Below are 23544 nucleotides of genomic sequence, written 5' to 3'. Positions count from 1 at the left end.
CCTAAAATTACTTGAGGAGATGGAAGTATCGTTTTAAAAATAAGAAACCTCTATTCTAATTATGAATCAGCAAAATGTTTATATAAACGTAATCTTGCTTTTTTATTTGTCATTAAAACTTAAATCATTATCAATAACAGCAGTAGTCATGCCTGTAGCCCTAAATACATTTTATTAGAACCTAGCTTTATACACAAGACTGTGTTCAGTTACTCATCTGTCAGTGCAGATGTTACTGTAAATGAAAAGGTTTTTGCATTGTGTTTTTTACATGTTAAGTAAACATAAATACTAGGAAGATGAGACTGAGAGGAAAACATGGTATCTGCTATTTTCACAGATAGGAGTTCGAAAGTTATGGTTGATTTATTGCTCCGAGTGCTGTATTAATTTAAAGGACTGTGACAGTACTTAACATTACATGGGAAAATGTATTCTCTCTGTAATATTTGTAAATAACTGATATTATCTGTATAGACATTAATACCATAGTAACTGCAATAGTGCCTTATGAATGCATTATAAAATGTGTTTAGTTTGATTAATTCAATAGTAGCTTAATGTTACATATTTCTTAGTTAAAATTTATTTACCTGTGTCATTTGCAACTATGAATTCCATGAGTCACAGGGCTGTTAAAAAGAATCCAGATTTATGATTAGTACAGTAATTGTATCAATCATTTGTAGCCCAGAAGTGTTTATTGAAATACATATATTAATATTTGATTTCACTTTAGGACTTTGCCAACTAATTTTAATTTAGCACAGTTTTCCAAAGTACCTTCTCATGCATGTATTGACATGAGTGCTAGCAAAAGAAAAATCTTTGCCATCATTTTGTACCAAACCTCAATTAGATCTTACCCCATTCATCAATGTCTCCCTGTCGTGAACCCTGCTTTGCAGCCTGTGACTCATGTTTGCTAAATACTGCATTCTGCTTGTTACACCAACATACAGGTCTGTAAATCTCTTAAGTCTGCAGTCTTAAGCTTTTGATAAATTAGTCCTCTGGGTAAAAATCATTCGGGACACATGATATGGGACATCAAAAGACAACCCCAGAAGGCCTGCCCATTTTTTTAAGAGAGAGATTTTTAAATCATTAGTGATAAATTATCCAGTCTCTTTATTTAAAAGAACCATCTGTGAAGTATTTCAAACAGTTAAAAATAAATATAGACCCAGGCTACCTAAGAAACCATATAAAATTATAAGTAATCGTATTTTAAAGGTTTATTTAAAACTGAGAGAGACAAAATAGAATTATGTTTCTTTATTCAATTCAGAGCTAAGATTGCTAAACAACATGATTTCTAGAACACTGGAATGTCATTGTTATATAGTAGGTGAGGGTTTGTATCATTACACTTGTTTGGCCTTTCATTTTCTGCTACTAGGAAACACTGATATGTAAGTTATTTTTTTATTTATTTATTTTTTGTAACAAGCATATGGCTTAACATTATTTGGATGTGACTTATTAATAATGGGATTTAAGGTCATTTCTTTTAATAATTAAAAGAATTATTTTAAAATGTTTTTTTAAATGATTAAAAGGACATTTCTTAGAATTTATTTTAGGAAAATAGACATAAAACCACTTTGTTTTTTTCTATTTTCTAATGAAATACATGCTAGATGACTTATAACAACCTTCTAGTTTTTGCCTAATATTTCTTAGACTGCTATTTCCTGATTCATCTATGTGTAGATGTTATCAATTTCTCATTCAGAGATGAAGGTTTCACTCATTTACACCATTGCTTTATTTCTTCTTCCTGATTTGCTAATGTGTCAGGATATTATATAACATACATCTTTGTAGGATTCTGTAAGAAGCGGCATATATTATATGTAATAGAATATTACATATATACTTATATTACGCTATATAACATTTAATTCCAAAGCTTAAGAAAAATTTCTATAATAAATAAAAAATAAATGTTATTTTAAAAATATTTTAAAAGGAAGGATATACTAACATTTCTTAAAACCACATTTAGAAAGATGGACATAAAACAACTGTTTTTTTTTCTACTGGAATAATTTCAGAATCCCTACCTAAATCTGTAGGGTAGATTTCTTAGAGAAATTAAATATTTGAAAGATAGAAATAATCAAGTAGAGTAGATTGTACTCACAGGCAACCTTAAATAACTTAAAAAACAACACAGCCAATAAATACATTTTAGATGTTTCTCTTGAGGTACAAGCAGTCAGTTTATCTCTTATGTCTTCACATACTTCTTCATGAGACTCCTATGTTTCATTAACAAAGTCAAAATATCCAATGTATTACTTTTATTACATTGCCTGTAATTGATCATACTCCTTAAAAATCCCAGAAATTTTAGGGGAAGAGATGGCAAATATCATGAACTTTGTTTACTTCATTAACCACTTAACCAATATCAAATTTTTAGTCATAATTTGTTTTCACCACTTAGCAAATTTAATTTAGTGGGCCAGGCAAATGAATTCTAATTTCATTTTGATTTCCACTGTTGTTTTGATTTTTAGCTTAATGTTGTATAGTATTAATATAGTACATTTTATTCCATACAAAGTACACAAATGTTAATGTACTTACATTGTAATCCAGGGAAAATTATGTTAGAATTTGGATTATTACTGATAAAAATTGTATTTTCTCTCCCATCTAATCCACAACTTTCATGCTTGCATTTAGAGCTCATTTTAAAAGTGGCTTTAATACTTAAAAGTCTTTTGAAAGGCTTTAAAACTTGGCAGTCTCAACAAAATGTTTTTGTCTGACTTCCTTTTTAAGTCTCTCTCTATGGACTTACAGTAAACAAAACTTTTTGAAGCGGGAACCTCTAGCCATAATGCAGGAACAGATGAATAGAACACTAACCACTTTATTCGGAAATGCACATTTTCAGTTGTATATAAGATGCCTTAAAGCATCGTATAAATATTTTAAGATGTTTCCTAAACTATTAATGGATAAGTGTTGCAAAGACTAAGATTGGGTTCATGAAACAAAACTGACCGTGGGCTTGCGCAGAGGCTCTTCTGTGTCTTCCAGCAGCCCCGGCTCTGATTTGAATTTTTCAAATCCTGGTTTGAATTGTAGCACGTGATCATTTCAAACATTATGTTATTTGATGACATAACTTCAGCTGCCTACCTTTTTCCCTAAACTAGGAGTTATTAAATTTCTAGCATCATATGTGCATGTTTGCTAAGTTGTCATTTTTAAGAGAACAGCTTTATGACTTAAAAAGGCAATCGGGTTAAAACTATTACTTCATTACTATGTGCCTCAACTATGTGAGGTATTTATAAGCCTAAAAAATCATCTTCAATTTCAGGATAACTGTATGAGACCTTAATAAATAAAGTCATGCCAAAGTTATTTTTCATTGAACAAATTCTCTCCAGGTAGATCCCAAAATGTTCTTTAAATTTGTGTATATTCTGATTAATTTGAAAATAGTAATAAAATAATATGCTGATTCTGGCCCTGGCAGGTGTCGCTCAGTTGGTGGGAGCATCGTCCTGTAAACCTAAACGTCACTCTTTCCATTCCAGGCCAAGGGACATAACCTGGATTGGGGGTTTGGGGCATGTATGGAAGGCAACCAATCAATGTTTCTCTCTCGCATGGATGTCACTACCTGTCTGTCTCTCTCTCACCCCCTTCCTCTCTCTCTAAATTGATACACACATCCTTGGGTGAGGATTAAAAAAAAATCAGTTTATATATTTTTTTAAAGCAATGCCTGTACATAATTTAGAAAGCTAGCAAGTACTGTAACATTTATGGAAGTATTCCTTGACCTATTGTTACTCCCAATTCTTAGTCTCCTTTTAGCTGTTTCTTCTGATTTTTTTCTCTTCATATCTGAATTTGAAATTTATACAGCTAATTCTTGTTTGTGCTTTTCCAATTTTAGATATTATCTGCTTATTTTTTTCCTTTGGAAGATAAAAAGTTAACTCATTAAAATTATATGTACATTTCTTCTCTTACCCTGTCTCGCCAAAACAGTTTTCCACCTTATTTAAATAAATCTCTAGAGTGTATTGAAGTAAATATTGTTCCTTGTTGAGCTAAGAAGCATTAAATTCCCTTTTCTGTATAGCTTTAAGGTTTCTGTATGTAGTGTTTACATTTTTTCCTTGTTCTCTCTTATTATACAGAAATGTATCCTCCAGTTGTTCTGGAGAATTGGTACATAGGAAGTAAACCTTTTTGGAGACAGTGCATGTATGACGGTATCCTTTATTTTCTGATTATTGGCCAGGTATAGAATTCTAGGTTGGAAGTAATTTTTCTAAGTACTGAGAAGATACTGCTTCTTTGACGTCTAGATGCAAGTGTTGCTGTTAACTGTTATGCTATTTTTATTCTTCATATAAGAATGAATATGCATGTGACTATTTCTCCCATGGAGATTTTAGAATCTTTCATTTATCCTTGGCCTTCTGAAATGTAACAATGATATGCCTTGGTATTAGCCTTTTTTAAAATCTGTTAGACTGAACAGCTTGTGGGCATTTCTCTCTGGAAACCATTATCTTTACACATGAGAAATTTTCATATATGTAGGTATGCACATATACCTACATACACACATACCCATGCATACATACATATATCTCCATACATACTCTTCTTCCATTCTGTCTGTTCTTCGGAACATTTATTAACATCCTCTAATTCTATGTTCTGTCTTCTGGTATCTCTCATTTGTTCTTTCTGGGAGATGCCCAATTTTATCTTACTTTTTTCCCCTTATACTTGATTTTTTTTTTTTTGCCTAAAATAACCAAATAGTTATAAGGAAAAGTTTCTCTCTCTCTCTTTTTTATAATTAAGTAATTTTTAAAATTCTATTGTTCAGTTACTGTTGTTCTGCCTTTTTCCCTTGCTCATCATTCCCCACCCCCCATTGTCCCATGAGTCCTCTATTCCTGTTCCTTTGCTTGCCTCCCCCCGTTCTATCCCCATTATCCCCCTCCCTGCTCCCTTCTGGTCATTGTCAGTTTGTTCTTTATTTCCAAGTTTCTGGTTCTATTTTGCTTATTTGTTGGTTTCGTTGATCAGGTTCCACTTATGGGTGAGATCACATGGTATTTTTCTTTCACCGCCTTGCTTATTTCACTTAGCATAATGCTCTCCAGTTCCATCCATGCTGTTGTGAAGGGTAGGAGCTCCTTTCTTCTTTCTGCTGCGTGGTGTTGTTCCATTGTGTAAATGTACCACAACTTTTTGATCCAGTCATTTACTGATGGGGACTTTAAATTTTTAAGAACTCTTTCTTGTAATTCAGTGTTTCTTTCCATAGCACTTGTTTCTGTTTCATGGAAGTAATAATTTGTCATCTCTGTGAAGACATTAATTATTATTATTCTAATATGCTCTTCTATTTCTACATGATCTACTTTCTGTTATTTGCCCTGTGTGTAATTACATGTTCTGATTGTAATGTAGAAAAACATACCATCAAATATCGAGTGACCCTGGTTGTGTTCTGTATACACAGCTAAGCCTTTCAGCTAATGAGCTTTGCTCTGTGGCAATCTCCAGAAGCAAGAGTCAGTTTTGGAGAAGTCTAAAAAGGTCAATACCTGGGTCTTTTTTTGTGACGATTTATCTGAAAAGAACTCTTTGCTTTCCCATTTAGGGGGGATATAAGCACAACTACCACAGTTTTAGACAAGTAGGAAAAAATCTGTATACATTCCTGATTGAGAAATTATTTAATCCCCCTAGTGTCAGCTGTGCATGTTGCCCCAAGTCTGCAACTCTTTCAGAGATTAAAGCCTTACATCTTTTAAAAGGGTGACAAAGGAGTAGTCCCCTGGAAGTGTAGGTGATGGTAATAGGGTCAGGCAGACCCAGCTACTTCCTCGTACAGACTTTCAACTTATTCTCCAAATGAAAGCTCCACCCTGTGCTCTTAGAAACAACCTTATGCCTCCAAGTCCTAACACTTTCTGAGGCTTTATACAGCTGGGGTCGGGGGGGGGGGGGCGGTTCTTGGCTTCTGTCCTCCCACCCCAGATCAGATGTTTCTTTATAAAAATATACTTTGATGTAAGCAGCATATTTTAAAAGTAATCAAATGTTTTTAAAAATTTTAAATTACTCAAAATTTTTTCCAGCCATAATGTATGCTAATATTTTAATGGAGCATGCCAGTATTTACTTCTGCACTGTTTTCTTTGATCCACCTTTTTTTTGCTTGCAGGGTCTGTATTCATTTGTATTTGGTGGCTTTTTTGTGGGGTTTTTTTTTTTTTTTTTTCAAAATTGACAGCATGCTATATATAAAACTTATATACTACTTCATTTAAATGAACATTTCCCCTACCATCAAATAATCTGTAAAATAAGTATAATTGTGAATGTTCCATATTTTATTTAGCCATTATCCTAATTGATTTAATTCCCCCTGTGGTAGGGACTCATCATTGTGTGGTGGAGAACATGCACCTGTATTGTTAGGAATCTAGCCTGAGTTTGTATGTGAGCTCTGCCATTCTTTTATGTTATCCTCCTTGTAGTGATCCAGTGAGCTTCCTCTGTACTTATTATAAGTATGTTTTTGCTGCTAACTTTCTGAGAATCGAGTCAAAATTAAGGTTCAGAAACAGAGGGAAGGTGCATTTCTTTTCATGGATCTAACAGCCCAGGGAGTGTAGAAGAGGCACCAGAGCCACAGGTAGACTTAGCTAGCAACTGCCTCTTTGCCCAGGAGGTTTTTATCCATGCGTGGTGTGGTCGTCAGTGCTGGGAGCAAGGCCCCCAGTGAGTGCTTTCTGTCCAGTGCTCCTTTCTACACTGAGCCAGCTGGGCCAGGACTGAATCTTGGGCCTCTTTGTGCTACTGCTAGTATTCAGATGTTGACATTCTGCTGTATCCCATAGCCTTTCCCACCCTTTGTCCTCCTACCCCATCTGCTCCCCTACCCCTGTTCCTAATTTAAGGGACTGTAGTGACATTCTGCTGGTGTCTTTTACTAACTCCCAGGGATAACATTTAAGGATGAAGGGGGATATTGCAAGTTATTCTCCATGCCATCCTTTATTCCAGTTCTAGGTACACAATGTCCTTTACAATGTTGTCAGGTGTGCAGATGATACCCTTCCTTTATGACCAACACAAGGGCAACTTTTCTCCTGTATCTACTATATGGTTATTTTAAAGGGAATCTGGAAGGGGAGCAAGATGCCTCTACTCAGGTTACCAACTTGGTTAAAATTATTTGTCCTTTTCATCATTTACCTTCGTATTTCTTCTCATACTATGGATATTTGAAAACAAGACAAATAAGGTGAAGCCAACCAAGTATTAGTTCTCCTAGTGAGAAATTCTTCAAGTATTCCGTGCCTTTCTATCTTTCTCCTCCATCAAAAAGAAAAGGACCTAATATTATGTATATCATATTATTTGATCCAAACATACATTACAGGACAACATTTTGCATTTTCAGGATTCACTGTATATATAGGGTCCAGCAAAAAGTAATGTGTGGTTGGTAGGGTAATAATATGGGTATAATAATTTATAGTTTCAGTTTGCACTTTTCACCTAAAATGTCATATGGTGTGCTTGAGTGTGATGTTGTTACAGAATTACATGCTTATGATTTTATAATAAAAGATTTTATAGTAACAAAGGATGTTATTTGTGCCAGATCGTGTGTGTGTGTGTGTGTGTGTGTGTGTGTGGATTCCTTTTTAAGGAATTGTACGCAATAATTAACATGGTTTGAGAGGTGGAGCAATCAGTTCTTGTTTATGAAGTCATAGTATGTCTGTGTCTGGAATGAGCGATAAATCTGTGTCCCTTGTGTGAGGATGTCTAGAGATGAATTTGCAGAGAATGTAGAGCGCCTAACCTAAAAGGAGATGCTCTTTCCATAGCATCCTATTAATTTAAATCTTCCCCTCACGTTGTCCTTTGCGAAACTTCCTAGTAGCCAAACTCCAGTTTCATTAGCTTTACTTCTCTGTCTGCCACCCTTGTTCTGGAACCATTTTCTACATAGCCCCACTCTTTCCTTTGCTATCCCAGCATGATAATGATACCCATCATCTCTAAATTAGAAATCATATTCTCAAACCCCAGAGGGTGTCTGCTGCCTCAAGTCCATGAGCATCCAAACTAGAGAGGGAAGAAAGCAGATGTCAAGGCACCTGCATACACATGGATTAGAGCTCCTCATAGCAGATGAGGCCTCAGCCTGTTGAGTGAGGGTGGGGAAAAGGAATGGCAGTAACAAGAGAACACCAAGTTTAAGGTAATGACACTAAGGACCTTTTGAACTCTTCTGTCATTATGCCTGTGGAAATGGTTCATGGCTTCATGGAAAGCGGTCAATTTCTTCTATTGAGTAAGTTGTGTAAAATAATATATACTCCTCCTTTGTGTGAACTTTCTTCTTTGTTCCTGATTGTTGGACAGCTAATCACATCTGTATTTATGTGATATTGGATATGTTCTGGACTTACTTTGTATGGTTTTTAACTGATTATTTGATTAAAACATCCTTTCTACCTCTCTCCACCACTACTGCTGCCACTGTAATCCAAGCTCGTTATTTCTCCCCTGAGCTAGAGCAATAGCCTTATTACCGATTTTCCTGTTTTCTCTTTTGCACTTTCATATTCTTTTCCCCACACAGTGAGCAAAGCAATCTTTCTTAAAAACATAAATCAGGTCACATTATGTTCATGCTTAAAATCCTCTACAGATAACCCTTTGCACTTGGAATAAATCCAAACCCTTATCTTGTTCACAAACCCTAACACAACATGGCCGTTTCTCAGTTCCCCTTTCCCTGTAATGCACTGTCTTCTCTCTTCCTCTTGAGCTCAGCAGAGTTTTTTAGCCCTTGCTGTTTCCTCTGCCTCTTTCCCAGATCACTGTAGGGCTGGCTTCTCCATAGCCATTCAAGTCTTAGATCACATATTCTGCCCCTTAGAATCACCTTCCCTGCTCATTATAATTAACACCTTTCCTATTTCCCATCAGTCTCTGTTCCATTTCACTGTTTTATTGCCTTTACAATTCATTTGCCATAATTATCTTACTTTATTAAGAGAATTTCTTTTTCTGCCTTCTCCCCTCAAAAAATGTAAATTCTTAACTGTCTAATTTTCTGCTGTCTTAGTACCTAGAAAAGGTCAGAAACATGTCTGGTGCTTAATACCAGGTAGATGAACACAACAGTGAATTTTTTTTAATGTAGATTCAGCACTCTTAGATTGTTTCTCTTACATCATAGCTGACTACACTTTTTTCTTTCATAAATAAAATAAACATTGATTCTGGGTTGTAAATAGTAATAGTGGCTTCTTTAAAATATCTTAACATTTATGGTTATTATTATTTAGACACACATTTCAACAAGTCATACTCGCATCCCTGAGTCATACCCATTTCGGGGCAGTAGAAAGGCAGTAGATCTACAATATCCTGGAGAGTGAAAGGCCCAAAAGGTGGTCTTGAAATAGGAAACTTTTTCAGACCACAAGATACATTGCTACCTACTACCTCCTACAGTCAGGCGTATGATGCGGTGGGCTGGTTCCTCAGGTGGAGAGAAGACTTGCTGTCTCTCCAAGGGGCTGCCAGTCTTTCCTATTCAAATTCATGAGAGCCTGCCTTATAACAGTTCATTTCTAATTTTTATCCCCTCCTGCAAAGCACACATATTGGTGAGCTATTTCATAGATTAACATCATCTATTCATCTCCCTTGTTCTGAAAATCGTAACTATGTGATTTCTAATTTTATGAGGGCTTTTTAAAGGAATTATAGTCAGCTTCCTAGTCCTTCTGTATCATTTCCACTCTGTAGACTCAAGAATTAAAGAATCTTGTTAGATAGTATTTTCCCAGGCTGAATCAGAGGAAACTACAACTGGCCCAAGCCTGCTCTTCTGGAAAGTTACTGTATATCCTCTAATGGAAAAGTACAGCTTATCTCTTTTATAGACCTAGGGCTAGCATATTCAATGATTATTATAGCATATTAAAATATACAGTAAAATATATCATACCCAACACTCTCCAGTTTGCCATACTCACTTAAAGTACTCCATTACCTAATGAGATAGAGGAGAAAATATTTTTATATTTTGTAAATTATATTCAAGGTAAAATATCAGTTGTTTATTGTGTTCTTATTTCCATGGATAAGTAGAGTCATTACCCCTTTATAGTAACAGTGGATGTACTATTCAGTTTTTATTTACATCTTTACTTTTTTTTTTAAGATTTTATTCATCTGTTTTTAGACAGAGGCAAATGGAGGGAGAAAGAGAGGGAGAAAAACGTTCATGTGTTGTTGCCTCTTGCCTGGGCAACAGGCACATGCAACCCAGGCATGTGCCCTGGCTGGGGATCAAACCAGTGAGTGATCCTTTGGTTCCCAGGCAGGTGCTGAATCCACTGAGCCACTCCAGCCAGGGCTTTAAATCTTATTTTTGCACTGGTTATCCCCTGAATCTTTTTTAACAACTAGTCAACCTAAGTCATTCTGAATTAACTATGTATTTTCTTCTTGTTATCTGTATTAAATAATGGAAGAAATAAAAAGAAAGGAACCGCCTGTATTTGTATTTTGCACGTGCTGTATGTCTGTGACATTTTTTCTCCCAGGCCAATAAAACAGTGGCATGTGAATCCACATTAAGTACCCCATTTCCATGTTTCTCCTGGAAGTTACTGTATCCTGCTGGGACACCAGAATTATAGTTAAAGATATATCATTGTAACGTGACAGTGTTTTTCACTGACAGTTGTTACTCAGTTTGATCATATCAGATCTTGATGTTCAGTGTATGTTTTTACATTATCCCAGAGAACAGGTAGATAATTCATCAGTGTCTCATAGGAGTCCCCCTCCACCCTCATTTTCATGTTCTTTATAAGCAGTAGGGGGAAATGGTCTACTGTCATGGAAATTTGCCCAGTGCCATTCCAGAGATTATCCCTGTCTAGATATGTGAAAGAAAAGTAGTGACTGTGGGTAATCCTTATCCCTTGAGATTCCATGTTTCATTGCCTTCTAAGTTAAATAACTCTGACATGTGCCTGCTTTGGCTTATATTCCAGTTTATCATCAGCCTTGATAAACTGGAGATCTGATAAGCTGAAAGGGAGACATTGTTTTAAATATAGTCTTACCTATGAGTTAAGTATTGGTGGGATACTGGAAAGTCAGTTACAACATTCCACTGTGAAGTAGTAATGCTAACAGTTAAAGCATATTTACATTTCTAGAGCATTTCTTTGAACATTAAATCTTTTATAGATATTAACCAATCCTAGAAAACACCCTATGCATTAAAAGGTCGTATTTCGTTTTGGGTGGGTGGGTATTAATGCCCACACTGCTTAAATGAGTTGCCCAAGGTCACTCAGCGAGTCATTGGCAAAGCCAGAAATAGAATCCAAGTCTCCTGACTCCCAATTCAGTTCTCTATCCTTGATATAGTTTTCTATCCTCTATATACCCCTGCTGCCTCTCATGGGAAAAGAAGTTAATCTTCCAGCTATTAATAGCCACCAAATTGGTGGTAGCAGCACAGTGGAGAAAAGTAACTGTCTTTATACTGCAGCATTAGTATAAAAATATCTGGTAATGGAAAATTTGACAAATGTCATGTTAAAGGGAGTGGAAAATTATTTTAAGATCTGGATCTCATTTATCTAGTTCTCAGAAAAGTAAAATTTCTTAGTAGAACAGGGATCATATTTTTTCTTCCTGTTTTTAAATTGTATTTCCTAGAGGGTAATTGTCAACCGAGCCATAGCAGAGGCCACTGTCAACTAACTTAATAATCCACGTGCTGTTGGTGATTGCCATACGTGTGCTTTCTCACTTGGTCAAAAGTTTCCGTTGCTTTGTTGAACTATATATAACAGTTATTTTATTCAGCTTTCAGTGTTTTTAATATATCATAAAGCATATGCAAAGTCAATTGGGAAATTTACTGCATGATTTGAAAACATGGGCAGAAACACATATAATATTGATAGTTTCTTCCCAAACGATATACTCCAAGCAAAGTTATGTTGTGTCAGGTGCCATGAAGTTCAGCAGAATGAAATAGGCAGAGTAGAAAACAATAGTTTCATTAAGTATAAGATAAGCATATTGGAGCAGGTCAAGTTTATTGTTACGTGTGTAACCAAGTCATTACTTTGTACATTAAAAAATGGTATTTGGGTGGTGTTAAGTACTTTAGTATGATGGGAATTCAACACTTAAGTTCAAACAAAACAATTCTTCTCTTAATTTTGGACGAAGAAACAAGAATTCTAAAAATTTCTGGATATTATGTTTCTGTTTGAATATTACTGTGTGCTTAATTATAAGAATGGCACAATCAGAATTATGTTTTAACTAGGTAAATGTAACAGAGGCGGGACTGGTGGAGATTGGGGAATACAAGGAAAAGTTTTAAAAATTCTGGTTATTTGAGACCCAGGTGACTGAGAAGGCAGTGGCAAGAGGATAATTAGAAATAAGATAGCATAGAGTAAGAAAACTAGAAGGTCAAATACATATCCCTAGGGAAACGTATACATTTACTGAGTGGAGGAAAAAGAAAGTAAAAGATGCTGGAGAGGAAGTAGGGAAATCACTGAAAAGCTACAGAGTTGTAGCTAAGAGAAGTTTATTAAACTTGGTAATTTGACATTTGGGAGACTTGCTTTTATAGAGAGGTAATGGTCAAGTAAGAGTATTCTAAATTCTTCAAATTAGGTTTATTTAGCTTTGGTATTAATCTAATTTTTGCAAACTTAATGAATTATGTAGGATAACAGGAAACAAATCAATCCACCAGAATACTTAATTTACTATATATGCATATTATAAGATGCAGTTCTTTCATTCATCTTCGATTTTATTGGCTATTGGCATTCTTGTTACCTTAGAATAGAGGTTCACTTGATTAGTAATGAACTAGTGATATTTTACAATAGAACAAGTTAGAAATCTCTATGCCCAGAAATGTTGATACTTTTTGTTATGTTAAACCAAATCAAACATGAAAGCTGGAAGTTGCTTGCAAATGTTACTGTAATTGGTTGGAAATTTGTTTTCATGATTACTCAATATCTCGAGATGGCTATGTTTATAAATTAATATTTATATTAGCCATTTATTATTTGTTTTAATAGAATTCTTTATAAAGTTATTGACAATAAATGGTTTATATTCCTTTCCAACTTATTTATTTTCTCTTAAATTTTTATCATTTAGCAGAAAATGTACTTTATAATCAATGTTATTTTTTTTAACTGATAGGATTATTGGAAAACTATTTACACAATGCAATATACAAATCATGCATCATAGGAATGCACACTTGAGACCTATTTAATCTTATTAACCAATGTCACCCCAATAAATTTAAATAAGAATTGCCCTGGCTGGTGTAGCTTAGTGGATTGAGCACGGTTTGCTAACCAAAGGGTCGCTGATTCAATTCCCAGTCAGGGCACATGCCTGGGTTGCAGGCCAGGTCCCCATTAGGGGGGGCACACAAGAGGCAACCACACACTGATGTTTCTCTCCCTCTCTTTCTCCTTCCCTTCCCCTCTGTTTAAAAATAAATAAATAAAGTCTTTTTTAAAAATAAAAAAATTAAATAAAAACTATTTAGCAACATTATTAAACTTCTTTTTAATTTTGTCAAACAGGCACATCTTCAAGTGAATCTAATCTGCTAAATATTTCTTCACCAAAAAGAACTCGAAGAAAACTAATGCCTTCCCTCTTGAAAGCAGAGCATACCCAAAAGTCAGCACTTTCTGAAAGTGTGCAGCTCAATGATTCTTTCAGCAAAGAACTTCAACCTATTGTGTATACCCCAGAAGACTGTAGAAAAACTTTGCAAAATCCACCTACAGTGAACTTATTAAAACCATTATCTAATACTATGAGTTGCCAGGCCATTAGCTCAAATACAAACAGTGACAATTCTCTGAAAATGGCATGTGAAGTAGATATCCCTGTCTGCAGGAAAAAAGAATACAGACAGGAGGATTTGAACTCTACATTTACTATGTGTGAAGACACCAAGATAGTGAACAGTAAATTACCTGAGCAACAATCAGTACCAAACAACAACATTGTACAAAGGTATGAAAAAAAGTATTTGTCCATTCTTTTCTTGATAGCCTTTAAACTGTTTGCTTTCATTTTCTTTAGCTATATTTGAAGTGTATTTTATAGACCAGTTTTAAAGTGGTCAATTTGATATCTTAAGTCGTCTGACCTTTGTTAGTCTAGAAGAGACCTTAAGATACATTTAGTTTGCTCTTCATACTAAAGTCGGATGCTACAAGCCATTATTGAAAGATCACCATGTTATCATTCACTCATATCTTCAATAAAGAAAATTTCACTTTCCACTGATGTCTAGCAAACTTCTACTCATTCTGAAGTAGTCATATGTCTAAGGTATGGCTGACTGGATGTCATCCAAGCAGACATGTTCTTCTCATTTCATCTGTATGTATTATCACAGCTAATCTAACTATGGGGAGAACAATACCTTCCTCACCTTTCCATGCTGTTGGGAATGCAGGAATTTCCTGATAGCAACTCTACAGTGTAAAAATGAGAAAACAAAATTCCAGAATAAGCAAAGGAAGTTCTATAGTATTGTATAATATTTTCCTTTATCTTTTACTATGGGGTGGTATTCCAATCATATAAGTGTGTACCCTTTCTGCATAGTACAAATCAAAATTGCTTTCTATGTTTTATTTAATATACAGGCTTGCCCCTTCCTCGTTCTCCACTAAGCACCCTCTGCCTGTACGAAGCATAGTGCCATCCTACATGGCCATGACCGCTGCTGCCAAACGGAAACGGAAACTAGCAAGGTATGATCAAACATGAACTGGGTCAGTCTGTATTGTTACGTAAGCTCATCTTTAGGCTTTGTTTCCTACAGTTCTTTTTATTTCTTATAATTAAACTGTCAATTCATGTTTAAGCACATATGTAATAACTTGCTCTGAATGTGACCCTGGATTTATATTATCAAAGGGAGATCTTGATAAAGCCCCAGTATTTCACTTGATATTTGCATACGGTATTCCATATTTCATATTTCAGGTTTTTGAAAATAAATTTAAGTCTTATGGGCTTCAAAAATGTTACTTAATTTTAACTTTTCTTTTTGTGATAATTTTATTCATTTGGTATTTTTCCTTTTAGACATTAGTGATATTTAATCAGTCCTAAAATTATATTATTTTAATGATTTTGATATATGACTAAAATGTAATGAGTGAAGAGACTTCTGGCTATGACGCTATAGCAGGTATCAGACGAAGCTGTCCATCAAGAAAAATTATAAAAGTTGATGAAATAACAACTAACACCTGCTTGAAGGCACTGGAGAACAACCAAGACAACCAGGATTTGAAGGTCTCGGGTACCAGCAAAGAGGGAAAACAAGCTATAGAGAGCCAGACCTTCTCTGTCTCTTTTTTTGTCATCCATGGTATTATGTTCAGAGACCACACATAAGATGGAAGCCTAGAGCGTATCAGCAGCCTCACTGAGCTAGAGAAGCAAAGTCATTCTCTATAGCTTTTTGCCCTCCAGACATTTATTTGCCAAGTTCTAACCTCTATGGAGTAAGAGTTCAAGAAACCAAGCTGGAGGTAGCTGCTAAGAGACTAACATATCAAGCAGAACTGGCACATGCTCATGGGACTTGGGCACACAAATTCTCGTTCGGGGGTCACCATGGAGAAAGGGCCCTGTTAAACACCCAGGATTTTTTATGTGAGACCCCTGATGGCCGATGGTCCAGGGGTAGGGCAAACTGGAAGTAGACCAGTTCTTGAAAACCTGGAACAGACCTCAAACCAACTCAATCCCTTTTCGGATCAAAGTGATCTATCTCTGTTCTGTCTGCTTGCCAGTAGAAAATCATTTCTGGAAGAATATACCATCCAGAGCCTCTACAGTTTTTCATACACTGTGTTGAGTACTCAAGCAAAAATTATGAAGTATGCCAGAAAACAGGGCCGAATGACTGAGAATCAAGAGAAAGAAACAAATGAGAGAGGGAGTGGTCTGTAAGTGATGCAGGTATTGAGATGATCAGATAAGGACTTAAAAATTTTAACTGTGATTAAGAAGAAGTTGAACAAAATAGATGATACTTTCCCAAAGAACTAGATTCTATTAAAATGAATTAAATGTATATTATAAAACTGAAGAAATATAATTTACTGAAATTAAGAACTCAGTAAATTATTTTAACAGATTAGGCACAGAAGACAGTTTAGTGAACTGGAAGACGGATGGATACAAAAATATGTAAGCCTATGTGCAAAAGGACAAAAAAAAGGAAATATGGAGAAGACTGAAAGAGAAATATGAAGCACAATGAAAAATATGGGTCACGATTAAAAAGAAATATGAGACACATGTATCTATTTTGAGTCCCAGGAAGAAATGAGAAAAAGAGGAGGGCAAATCAGTATTTGAGAGGATGTTGGCGAACACTTTCCTAAAACTGACAAAAGATAAAACAGATATTCAAGAAACACTGCAAACCACAAGAAGCAGTAGTATAAAGAGCAATAACACACCTAAAATTCAAAGAAAACAAAAATCATAAATATACTGTTACATGACATGAAGTCTGTCACATAGTTTTTATATCCTGCAACATTAAATGCAATGACGAGATACAGTGAGTGGTTATATTGTAAAATGAATCTGACTTACTCTTCCCCTCCCTTTTTTTGACATGTGGTTATGCGGAGAAAGAGTGTGATGTAAGCTCTTGAGACGGGTCTTTGTAAATTTCTCATTTTCCACCATGGCCCTGTCTCATCTGAGCTAGTGTGAACAAATTTACAACGAGCCTGTTTAGTTGTGCCTCACAGCGTCATCTCACAGGTGCATTTAGCATCTGTCCTTTCCCCTCCGACCAAAGTATAGCAGATCTTCGGAGTATGTATATTAAAACTTCATAGACTGATTTTTTTCCTGAATATCTCCCAATGTTCATGCCATTTAAAATTTTGTGGTCTGCTGTGGCACAGATTTGTGCAGCTCACCTGGCTCATGTGTGGGCATCAGTCACTGTCACCTGCATCGTTCATCTCGTCACTCATTTTCACCATGTCCATTGCGTTATTCTTTCAATAAATTAGTGTTGGTGACTCTTCTGGTGATTCATTTCTGGTAGTATTCTCTGTTGTGGTAACTAAGATATAGCAAAGGTTTATAGCTAATAATAATTTTTAAATGGAAACAGTCATTATCAAAATCAAATGTCCAGATATGTAAATGTCCATTTGTAGTAGTTTTAGATGAGTTAAATGGCTTTCACATGAGCAACTAATATTGTGAAATAATATTAAAGGACATATAAAGAAAGTAGGATTTTTCATAGCCTATTAATTGCTCTATTACATTCCCTCTGGTACCAATAATTAGATCCTGCCATTAACTATGGTTAAAAGAGATTAATGCTAGAAATGTACATAATTACTTTTTTTTAATCTTCCTTTCCCAATTAAATCTATATGAACTTGAAAGTAATAAAGTCTGGTATTTTCCACTTAACAGCTTTATGTACATGTTGAAGTGTGTTTATATTCTAACATGTTTTTTTGAAGTAAAGAAGAGAAGGCTCCATGTATGTAGTTATTTTATTTTGTATCAGTTTTTCTCTCTGAAAAAGATATATTATAGTCCAAAAGCACTGGATATTCAAAAAACCTACCAACCTATATATTTTTTAGTTAGTAGCTAAATTAAGAATATTAGATTTTTAATTCTTTCAATTTATTCAATATCACTGTAGCACACTTTTTAAATTGATTTTTAAAGAGAGAGAGGAAGAGGGTGTGGGGAGAGAAACATCTATTTGTTGTTCCACTCATTAATGCATTCATTAGTTGACTATGTTGATTCTGACCAGGGATCGAACCTGCAACCTTGACATACAGGGACAACACTCTAACCGAGCTACCCAGCCAGAGCCTGTAGCGGACTGTTTTAACTAAATTAACCAGTGTATCAGAAATACAAATACAATGTATACATATGTAAAATTTTACTTATAAGTTATATTAAGAGTTTTGGGATTTTGTTGCTTTGTGTTTATTTCATTGGTTTTGTTTATTTGTTTGTTTCACAGTCTTTGTTAGCATCCAGAAATAGTCTCACACTTTGCCAAACATTTTTGGTTTATTTTAAAAGATGTCTAATGATTTCAACTAAAAATTATTTCAACTGAAAGAATATGGGATGCATTATGCCCATTAAGCAGTAGCATTCTTCCTATGTAAGGGAACAGAAGGTTAAATGCTAACTTTTATTAATGGTTATGGAAGTATATTAGAACACAACTAGAAGAATCTTTAACTTCTCAGTATAATTTCTCACATAATTGAATTTGGAATCATACCAATTTTAGGGTGTTTTATTTAATTTTATGATCTAACATAAATTAATACGTAGATGTTAAACATTGTATCCATGGGCTATTTTATCTAATCCTAAAAATGTTTTAGTATATTTTACTTATGCATAAATATACAACTTATTTTATTAGGCTTTGATTTCATTCCTAGAAATACAAGTTTTTTTGAGATAGATTTATACAAAACCTTAATTTTTCAAGTAAAAGTCTATGAGTAAAAACAAAGATTCTAAAACTAACTGCAGGGAAGAATCGTACCATAAAATAATAAAGACAATTATAAGCTAAATTGTAAAGAAAGACAGCACTATCATAATGAACCAATGACATTGATCTTTATACTTGAAATAAAATCACCAAATGACCAAAAAAAAAGAATTTTTGCCTTAGACAACTTATGTACATATTACCAGAAAAAAGGTGTTTAATATCCTTTTGGAGAATTATGGGAAACTAGTTTAACACCTACTTTAGGGATTGAAAATTTCTACAACTGAATTTGTTTACTTTCATAAAACTAGTACTACTTTGTAACCATTTTGGGTAGATATCATTTGCATTCTTGAATGGAATAGGCAAAATCACTATTAAGAACACTATAATCATTGTAAAAGCTTTAGAAAAATGAGGTACTTTGGGCAAGTTATTTTTCACAGCATTCACTGTCTCGTGCCTATTTTCCTTCACTGATATATTAAATTGTGATTTCTGACTACTTTAAATGAACATACAACTAACCCATCTTCTCCCTGTTCCATAAACAGACACCCACATCAGTGTACCACATGGTTAGAATTGCCAGAAGAGCAAGTTGTTGCCATATAAGGGAAGCCTCCAATTGTTAATCTGACCATCAAATTAATATCAGCTTGTATATATCTTTATGAGCCAACAATTCCCTAAAATTAGCTGATTTGAATCAGCTAATTTTTTTGTTAAAACTTGATCTCTTTAGGTCTTCAAAGATTAGGATTGCTCTTTTCCCAGGCCCAGATCAAACTCATCGCATCCACAAAATATTTTGTGTTTCTTTCTTCTTCTAAACTCAGGAACCTATAGCTTCTTATAGTTTGAAAACCTGTGGCACTGTTTTTAACTTTGTCTTGTTTAATTTTATGTATTTGTGTTATTTAACCCCCTCCCCACCATATATCCATTATATAAGTTTTCAGGGCAGGAGTTGTTTGCACCTTACTTATTTATATGTCCTGTAATATGAAGCCATTAATAGGTGTGTAATGTGTCAGTTCAAAATTGAGTTGTTTGACCCATTAATAACACGAAATTGATATAAATTTTTGAAGATTAAACAAATGAAAATGGCTCATTCTTTTCATTTCAGCTTCTATAATTGCAATAATCAGACTTTCAGGCTGTTAGTGTTTTGAGTTAAAAACAAGATTTCCAAACAATCTCACTTGTTTATATTCCCAAGATCAGGGTTCTTGCTCCACATTTGTAGTATGAGCCCATACTTTCACCGCCTGTAGTGTGCTCCATATCACTGCACTTTGAAGAGCAGTGCTTGCTGGGATTCCAGCAGAGCCCCCAGGAAATGTTGCGCGAACAAAGTTGTTACATGCACCTACAATCAAAATCTCTGATTTTGAATAAACATTAAAATCATACAGAGCTATATTTCCTAATGGGCCAAAAATATATTTAGTACATCTGGTTACTCCTATGGGATTTTACAACTTAGTATTTAGTATTTTAGTTTTTCTTGAGTCTTTATTGCATGTAAGAATATGTATTAGAACTTAGAACTATAAAACATGCTTAACTAAAATAAAAATTTTCCTTTCAAGTTCTGCATCAAATACTTTGTTAACTGCTGAGGAAACTTCTGGACTTGCCAAACGTGTTCGACAAGATAATTCAAGCGATAAGCTCTTACAAGAAAATGGACCAGCAGTTGGTATGTCTGAGCTTTTACTTTGATATTTAATAACATGATTACCTAACACAGGTGCAATACATTACATTTTTATAGTGTTTTCATAAGAATCTCCTTTTATCTAGTCATCACCTTTATTACAAGGTAAATGTGATTATCCATGTCACAGATAAGAAGACTTAAGACACAAAATTGAAAACACTTGCCTAAGACCACACAGGTGCTTCACAGTGGGGCCATAACTGAGAACTGCATCTCTGATGCTATATTCTGCACCCCCTTTGTTATCCATACTGCTTCATATGGCAGAAGAAGTGGTAAATAATTTAACTAATAATTGAAATAAATAGCTAAATGTACTCTTTAATAGGTTAGTGATTAAACAGATTTTGCCGATAAACTCTATCTACTTGAAATTTTTTCATTAGCCTATTATTTTTAATAATATGGCTTCTGACTCATTTGTGCAATTATAGCCAGGCTCCATTCTGTATGTAGTTACAATCACATTGTAACTCCCAATTAGCAAGTTGAGGAAGATGCTATTGGGGGTGACTACACTTAGTTACATACCAGGGCTGACATGAGCTCACATCAGCACAACCACATCTTCCGTAAAACTAGAGGTATATAGTGTCAGTCAGTTTCTAGGCTTTGGTGTCCAGACTTCTTTTTCGTTGGCACTATAGTTCCTAAGACTTCATTCAGAAAGTATTTAATTACTACACATTCACGGTGTGTTAGGTTCTGTAATGAATACAGGAATCATTAAGATTTTTGTTTGGTTTCTTCTCTAAAGGAACTTAAAATTCTAGCACTTGGAATTTAAAGGGGTTTATGAGATCATGAGTGTTTCTAAGAAAACATGAAAATTGTTGTTACTTTTTTTCTGTTGATGCTCTTTCATTACAGTAATATAAAAATTTCTCAATGGCTTTGCAAAACTATACTGATAAATCCTTACTTCTTGTGGTAGCCAGGGGCTCTTGTTTACCTTAGGTTCAATGGAAATGTTTTTGTGCAAATTTAAAACTCAGTAAAACCCTGGAAAGTAAAATTTACTATGATTTTGCTTTAACATGCCATATTTAATAATGCTTAACAATGTGTATATGCAGTTGGTATAAATACATACTGCCTAATGGGTCTCCTTAAAAAAATTCTTTAAGTAGTCATGATTCTACAATATAACAAGTTTATTTTAATTCTAAATAATAAATATTTGGTTTTCTAATATGCTTATTTTCTAATGTTAGTGTAAAATGCATCAAATGTCTCATGTGTAAAAAAGATGAATGGAGAAAAAGGTAGGAGATGATACTAAACTACAGTGCTTGCCAAAGAGGAAAGAAGAGCTACAGCTAAGTTAAAATGTGATGTGTTAAGGATAATGGAGCACTTAGGAAGAGATTAATTTAGGGGAGATAATAATTTGGGTACATTAGGGTATCCAAGTGAGACATGACTACACATCAGGAATTACTGGAAAAGTAAGAGAACTGTGACTGGCTTCCTTAGAATATATTTAACTGAATTCTCTAATATTGACAAATAAAAAACAAAGGAGCCTAAGTGGAAAAGGAGGTAACTACTGTTTACTGCTCAGTTAGAGAAATAAGAAAGAGTATCAAGAGAGTATGTGCCTCTAAAACTAAAACTTAATGTGACCAAGCAAATGGATAAGAGAGTAGACTGGTCCATAAAAAGGTTGATTGGCAGCCTATTGTGGCCCTCCATTGAGTAGAGAATCACTGTATAGGCTGATGAAGTAGCGGACATAGATCACATTTGGGAGGTGGTGGTAAACAGGCCATGGGACCAGGATCAGCACTTTAGGACATACTAGATTCAAATGATACTTATAAATTGGAAAAATATGAAAGTTTAAGAAGCCCTAGAAAGGTAATCCAAAGAATGAGAAAAATTCATAATGCAAAAAAGAAACAGAACAATGCTTATAGAACTAGTCTTTCATTAGTTCAAAAAGAACAAAAGTTAAACTGCAGGTGTGTGTGGGCACGCACGCATGCACTACAACTTCTGTTGAAATGTGGGGAAATGGATTTCTAAAAGTAGAATGAATGGTGCAAGTTCTTTTTTAATGATGCTTTTATCATACTGATCAATTTTCTTGTTTCTTCTCTAGAATATAAAAGAAGCATCCATAAAGTAAAGCCAAACATAGTCAGAAAGTTTGGAAGAAGTATTTCAAAAGGAAATCTAAGATAAGTCACTTCAAAATCGAGAGAAATCAAATGGACTACTCTGCTTTTAAAAGGGTTTGTAACCAGTGACCTTACAGAAGCTTATTTAAAATTTTTTAAAAAGACCATCTTAGAACTAGGTTTACTGTAATAGTTTCAGCAAGCAAAAAATGAAGTTCTTTTACTTTTGTTCTTTTGTATTCTAAGCAAATAAAAATTTTTAACAGAGAACGTTATGTTTTCAATTTCTAAAATTTTTGCTACCTTTTAAAATCCCCAAGTCACCATGGTGGTAGCTCATTTTTGTTATTCTGCAAGGTGGTAGCTCATTTTTGTTATTCTGCAACAGGTTGATTAGGATATTTTAGAAAATAATAGTGAGCTAAATTATCCTTACTGTTTTTTTAAAATAAGGAAAATTCAGGAGTAATAAAATTATGGCCCAGGATGTATTTGGTCTTACATTTTTTAATCATACATGTAACTTTTCTTTGCAAAAATACTTTGATGTACAAATGTACATATGTGTTCTCATAAAGTTGTTGTAAATATTATTTAAATAGTCTTCATGAATAAAATACTAATATTGTTCCATGCAACTTAGCATATTAAAGTCATAGATTTTATAATATATGTTTTTGTGTCTCATTACTACCCCTTACACACTTCAAACTATTTTACATAAAATGTGAATTTTGTAGATTTGTATTTCATATTACATCTAGATATATGTAGCACCAGAATAAAGTCTGAAAATAATCCATAATTTCCTTAATGATAATGAGAAAACATTTTAATTATTCCTTTTGCTGTATGAAGTACATAGAGCTACAACTTAATTATATATCCCTATTCAACTGCCTTGATTGGTCTGTTTCTCTTCTGAATACAACAGATATTGGGTTATATTCACTTTTGATTTTATGTGGCTTGAGAACTGTCCCATCAAAGCAGCATTCATAGATTTTACTACA

The 23544-nt window shown here is 34.3% G+C and overlaps 1 protein-coding gene across 1 annotated transcript in view; it reads left to right on the top strand.

Moving 5' to 3' along the window:
* The window catches only part of KIF18A (kinesin family member 18A), a 76530-nt gene extending 53327 nt beyond the window's left edge, over positions 1 to 23203 (top strand). Inside the window, exons 14-17 of the mRNA XM_028517165.1 lie at positions 13704 to 14145; positions 14787 to 14894; positions 20278 to 20387; positions 22513 to 23203. Of these exons, the coding sequence (XP_028372966.1) occupies positions 13704 to 14145; positions 14787 to 14894; positions 20278 to 20387; positions 22513 to 22595 (743 nt within the window). The 3' untranslated portion in view covers positions 22596 to 23203. The remainder of the gene's footprint in view (positions 1 to 13703; positions 14146 to 14786; positions 14895 to 20277; positions 20388 to 22512) is intronic.
* The last annotated feature ends 341 nt before the right edge of the window (positions 23204 to 23544 follow it).

This window comes from Phyllostomus discolor, chromosome 6 (assembly GCF_004126475.2).
Source record: "Phyllostomus discolor isolate MPI-MPIP mPhyDis1 chromosome 6, mPhyDis1.pri.v3, whole genome shotgun sequence".
Classification (NCBI taxonomy): Eukaryota; Metazoa; Chordata; class Mammalia; order Chiroptera; family Phyllostomidae; genus Phyllostomus; species Phyllostomus discolor.
Note: the sequence above shows the minus strand (reverse complement) of the source record. Positions and strands in the feature narration are given on the sequence as shown.